The following is a 5,908-nucleotide window of genomic DNA, read 5'->3' on the forward strand; positions in this document are numbered from 1 at the left end:
GCTATTTCAAATCCTGAAAGATGATGCTGTGAAAGTGCTGCACTCAATATGCCAGCAAATTTGGACTTCTCAGCAGTGGCCACAGGACTGGCAAAGGTCAGTTTTCATTCCAATCCCAAAGAAAGGCAATCCTAAAGAATGCTCAAACTACCATACAATTGCACTAATCTCACACACTAGTAAAATAATGCTCAAAATTCTCCAAACCAGGCTTCAGCAATATGTGAACCATGAACTTCCAGATGTACAAACTAGTTTTAGAAAAGGCAGAGGAACCAGAGATCAAATTGCCAACATCTGCTGGATCATAGAAAAAGCAAGAGAGTTCCAGAAAAACATCTGTTTCTGCTTTATTGACTATGCCCAAGCCTTTGACTGTGTGGATCACAATAAACTGTGGAAAATTCTGAAAGAGATGGGAATACCAGACCACCTGACCTGCCTCTTGAGAAACCTGTATGCAGGTCAGGAAGCAACAGTTAGAACTGGACATGGAACAGCAGATTGGTTCCAAATAGGAAAAGGAGTAAGTCAAGGCTGTATATTGTCACCATGCTTATTTAACTTCTATGCAGAGTACATCATGAGAAACGCTGGGCTGGAAGAAGCACAAGCTGTAATCAAGATTGCTGGGAGAAATATCAATAACCTCATATACTCAGATGACACCACCCTTACGGCAGAAAGTGAAGAAGAACTAAAGATCCTCTTGATGAAAGTGAAAGAGGAGAGTAAAAAAGTTGGCTTAAAGCTCAACATTCAGAAAACTAAGATCATGGCATCTGGACCCATCACTTCATGGCAAATAGAAGGGGAAACAGTGGAAACAGTGTCAGACTTTAGGTTTGGGAGTCCAAAATCACTGCACATGGTGATTGCAGCCATGAAATTAAAAGATTCTTACTCTTGGAAGGAAAGTTATAACCAACCTAGGCGGCATATTAAAAAGCAGAGACATTACTTTGCCAACAAAAGTCCATCTAGTTAAGGCTATGGTTTTTCCAGTGGTCATGTATGGATGTGAGAGTTGGACTATAAAGAAAGCTGACCGCCGAAGAATTGATGCTTTTGAACTGTGGCGTTGGAGAAGACTCTTGAGAGTCCCTTGGACTCCAAGGAGATCCAACTAGTCCATCCTAAAGGAGATCAGTCCTGGGTATTCATTGGAAGGACAGAAGCTGAAGCTGAAACTCCAATACTTTGGCCACCTGATGTGAAGATTTGACTCATTGGAAAAGACCCTGATGCTGGGAGGGATTGGGGGCAGGAAGAGAAGGGGATGACAGAGGATGAGATAGCTGGATGGCACCACTGACTCGATGGGCATGAGTTTGAGTAAACTCTGGGAGTTGGTGATGGACAGGGAGTCCTGGCGTGCTGTGATTCATGGGGTAGCAAAGAGTCAGACACAACTGAGTGACTGAACTGAACTGAACTGAGAGACAATGGAAGTGGCTGGTGTCAGTAATGTTTTCCCACAGAGGTAAGAAGGCAGAAGTATTTCAGTGGGATTCAAACTGAGTTTTTTCTTCTATCTTGGCTTGAGGAAGAATGGAATATGATCAGGGAGAGTTTCTCTTGTCTCTTATTCTTGTAGTTTCTATATATCTGCATACAGTTGTGTCATAGATATCGACTCCTTGTTAGTGTCAGGTGGTTTATGGGAAATGGTGTTTTACTGAGAGATGTTGCTACCCTTAGAATCTTTCCAAAATATGTGTCTTGGGGACTTTCCTGGTGTTCCCGTGGTTAAGACTCTTTGCTTCCACATCACAGGGCATGGGTTTGATCGCTGGTCAAGGGACAAAGATCCCACATGCTGCCCAACATGGCCCAAAAAGCAAAAAAAAGGTGTCTCTTTCTTGACACTTTACTCAAACCACTGAAGGCTTCTTGTTGACCACAGAAAAGAGCCTGTGACATTCCTCAGATTTTTTAGGATATTCACAGTATGTGAATTCACAGTATTTAGAGTATTCACCAACCATCCTCTTTTATTTTCCACCTGCGGGCTCCAACCACAAAGGCCTCCTAAAGAGGCAGTGGTTAAGCTTTCCTGCATGAGTTCTGCCTCCTCAATTTCCCTCCAAGTATAGTCAGGTGTGATCAGTGATTGTAATCAGTCACTGCTCTTGGACCCTGAGAGCATTTGTCCTAGAGAGGTCCTGGGCAATTGCTTTGTCTTTAATAAATCCCTCCAGGACTCAGACTCCTCTGGGATCCAGGGCCCCTTAGGCCCAAAGATGTGCAGAATGGGAGATAGAGAAGGGAGGTTTCAGACACAGGTGATGACTACAGAGGGTGATATTTTTCATGCTTTAGTGAATAAAGGGGAGCAGGATCTCGGGTCATGGTCCTGGAGTCTCCCTCACACACTGGGTAAGTTAGGCAGAGGGTGAATGAGCTAATCCCTTAGAAACCTTCAACTTGAGGGTCTTGGTTTCCCAGGTTGTATGATGTTCTGCAGGAGAGATTTTCAGGTATAGTAATGCTCCTCTTTTCCACCTCTCTCCATCCTAAATATCACTATGTTTCAGAAATGTTTATTGATATTCCACCAGTTATAATCTGCTTCCATTAATGACAACATTCTTGTGTATTTCTCAATGTGTTATTTATTCCCATGATATTGAATAATTTCAGCATACCGACAGCTCATTCTAGGCATTAATATCATAGTTCTGAATGCTTATTTTATATTAGAATCACTTTGGAGCTTTAAATAATTTTGTATGGATATTGCGTAGCAGAAACTGACACAATATTGTGAAGCACTTGTGTTATTGTTCAGCTGCCAAGTCGTGTCAGACTCCTCACAATGCCATGGACTTAAGCAACGTTATCCCAATTAAAAAGTGTGGTTAAATATCTGAGGGCTTCAGTAATCTTTATTTTTAAAATATGTCAGATATCCTTGCTACCCACTGTGTAGTCCATGGACTGTGGCATGGGTATTAACTGGATGCTGATTAAATTGCAGAAGCATTATGACATAAAAAACTTAGTAGTGCTTAGCAAAAAAAATGCAGGCGCAGAGTTACTATATCAAAATCAAAGTTTACCAGAACTCCCAGGGCATTTTCATGGATCATCAAATTTTAGAATCACTGCACCATGTTGCCTTATGTGAAGTCCAGGCTGAGAACTAGTGACTTAACGGGTGTAGATTGTGAGAGGCTCATGGCATCATCAGTGACAACATCCCACTGTGATGCTAGTGTCTATATCCATGTGTAAACCCTGTTGACGTGGCTGGATCAACCTGCATCAGGGAGTGAAATCTCAGATGTTGGATTCAGTTACGTCTTTCATGAAGGAGCTTCCCACATCTAGTGATGCTTCTCCTTTGCTTTTTTTTTTTTTTTTTTGCCACCTTTTGGCATGCTGTGGTGGATTAATCAGGATTCTTAAAAGAAAATGAACCAGTTGTAGAGTACATCTATACCTATATTTATTTTATCTATGTGGATAAATATCTCTATTTGTATCCTCTGTAATGGTGAAAAAAAATAGTGTATCTGGTGTGGAGACATTTTCCATGGGGACAAATTACATCCATAAATTCAGTAATACAGTGTTAAATTTTGCCAAAGTTCTAGCACTAGTAGTTGAGTCTAGTACTTCTTGTTCTGGGAGGATTCAGTAGGAGCAGACAGCAAACTTCTAATTTAGAAGGAGCTGGGTGTCTTCCAAGTTGTAAGAATGCATGTTTCAGCTGGAAGCACAGCCAATGAGTGTTATGATACATCAACTACGTCCAGACACTCTACCAGTTGCGAGCACTGCTATAGTCATGATGGCAGACATGGCATGTCCTACGGGTAGTTTACCATTCTGTAGGGAAGAAAGCTATAAATAGTGTGGTCAAAGGATGGAGAAGGGTTCAATCATGGAAGCAGGGTGACGAGTTAAGAGGCCATTCCAGTGGTAGAGAAAGGACGTGATGTCAGCCAGGTTAAGGGTATTGAGAGTGGCTAATGGGATTATCTGAAAGGGTAGGAGAATCAAATAGTGGGATCTGTAGGACTTGCCCACAGGAAGCTGATAATGGCCAAAGGAGGGAATGAAAGAAAACTTCCAGGTTGTGGAGCACCTGGATTCCCTTTTACTGAAATATGAGAAGCTAAAGGAGAAGGGAATTGAGGAAGTGGCAGAAGACATTGGAGGCGGGGCAAGGGTTTCCCTGGTAGCTCAGATGGTAAAGCGTCTGTCTGCAGTGCAGGAGAACCAGGTTCAATCCTTGGGTTGGGAAGATCCTCTGGAGAAGGAAATGGCAGCCCACTCCAGTACTCTTGCCTAGAAAATCCCATGGATGAAGGAGCCTAGTAGATTGCAGTCCATGGGGTTGCAAAGAGTTGGACATGACTGAGCAACTTAAGGAGATATCAAAGATATGTTTCTTTGCTGAAGATGAGGGTGTAGTGTCCAGGGGAAGATAAGTTAGGCAACTGAGTATCTTGTTTCATAGGTTAGAGACATTCGCAACTAAAGCTCAAATAATCATCAAAGCCGTTGGAGTAGATGAATTTTTCTTCATGGTATATATAGAATTACAGGTAGTTTACCTTTTCCCTGAAAAAGGAAAAGGTAAAAAGGAAAAGCCCTGGAGCATCAATCATCTTGAAGACATTGACAAAACAGAAGCCAGTTACAGTTAGTGGGGATATGAAGAAAAACCTATACATCGTGTGTCTCAGGATCTAGAGAATAAGAGTGTGTTTTAAAAAATTTGGAATATTGCTACATTTTGAAGCAATGTGAAGAAAATAAATCATTTTCAATCATGGAGATTCTGATTATAGAAATCTGGAGTCCTGTAAAGATTGTAATTATTGTGATGAGAATGACATAAAGTATTTTTGCAAAGCATCTAGCAGCCCATATATCACAGAAATATGTTCATTTTGAAATTTAAGTTTTCATGGGCATTGTTATTTCTCTCTAGAGGTACTGGAGACAGAGCATGACAGGAAGGAATCAAAATGTTGTCTCAGAGTTCCTCCTGCTGGGACTGCCCATCGAGTCAGAGCATCGAAACCTGTTTTACGCCCTGTTCCTGGCCATGTATGTTACCACCGTCGTGGGGAACCTTCTCATCATCGTCCTCATTTGCCTGGACCCCCACCTCCACACTCCCATGTATTTGTTTCTCAGTAACCTGTCTTTCTCTGACCTCTGCTTCTCCTCTGTCACAATGCCCAAATTGCTTCAGGACATGCAGAGCCAAGACCCGTCCATCTCTTATGCTGGCTGCCTGACACAAATGTACTTCTTTCTGTTCTTTGCAGACCTGGAGGACTTCCTCCTTGTGGCCATGGCCTATGACCGCTACGTGGCCATCTGCTTCCCCCTGCACTACACCACCATCATGAGCCCCAGACTCTGTCTCTTCCTGGTGGTGCTGTCCTGGGTGCTGACCACGGTCCCTGCCTTGTTATACACCTTGCTCATGGCCAGACTGTGTTTTGGTGATGACAATGTGATCCCTCACTTTTTCTGTGATATGTCTGCTCTGCTGAAGCTGTCCTGCTCTGACACTCAAATTAATGAGCTGGTGATATTTGTCGTTGGAGGACTCATTATTGTCCTGCCATTCCTACTCATCATCATGTCTTATGCACGAATTATTTTCTCTATCCTTAAGGTCCCTTCTGTCAAGGGCATCTGCAAAGCCTTCTCTACCTGTGGCTCCCACCTCACTGTGGTGTCCCTGTTTTATGGGACAATTATTGGTCTCTACTTATGTCCATCAGCTAATAATTCTACTGTTAAGGAGACTGTGATGGCTGTGATGTACACTGTGGTGACCCCCATGCTGAACCCCTTCATCTACAGCCTGAGGAACAGAGACATGAAGGGAGCTCTGAGAAGAGTCTTTTGTAGAAAGAAATTTCACTTCTTTCTATGA

The 5,908-nt window shown here is 42.6% G+C and overlaps 1 protein-coding gene across 1 annotated transcript; it reads left to right on the forward strand.

Annotated features, from left to right (window-relative positions):
- Positions 1-3,417: 3,417 nt before the first annotated feature.
- On the forward strand, positions 3,418-5,908 carry LOC136149880 (olfactory receptor-like protein DTMT). The gene is made up of 2 exons (XM_065910515.1): positions 3,418-3,428; positions 4,957-5,908. The coding sequence occupies exons 1-2, from the start codon at positions 3,418-3,420 to the stop codon at positions 5,906-5,908; spliced, it is 963 nt and encodes a 320-aa protein (XP_065766587.1).

Source organism: Muntiacus reevesi, chromosome 18 (genome assembly GCF_963930625.1).
Source record: "Muntiacus reevesi chromosome 18, mMunRee1.1, whole genome shotgun sequence".
NCBI classification, from domain to species: Eukaryota; Metazoa; Chordata; class Mammalia; order Artiodactyla; family Cervidae; genus Muntiacus; species Muntiacus reevesi.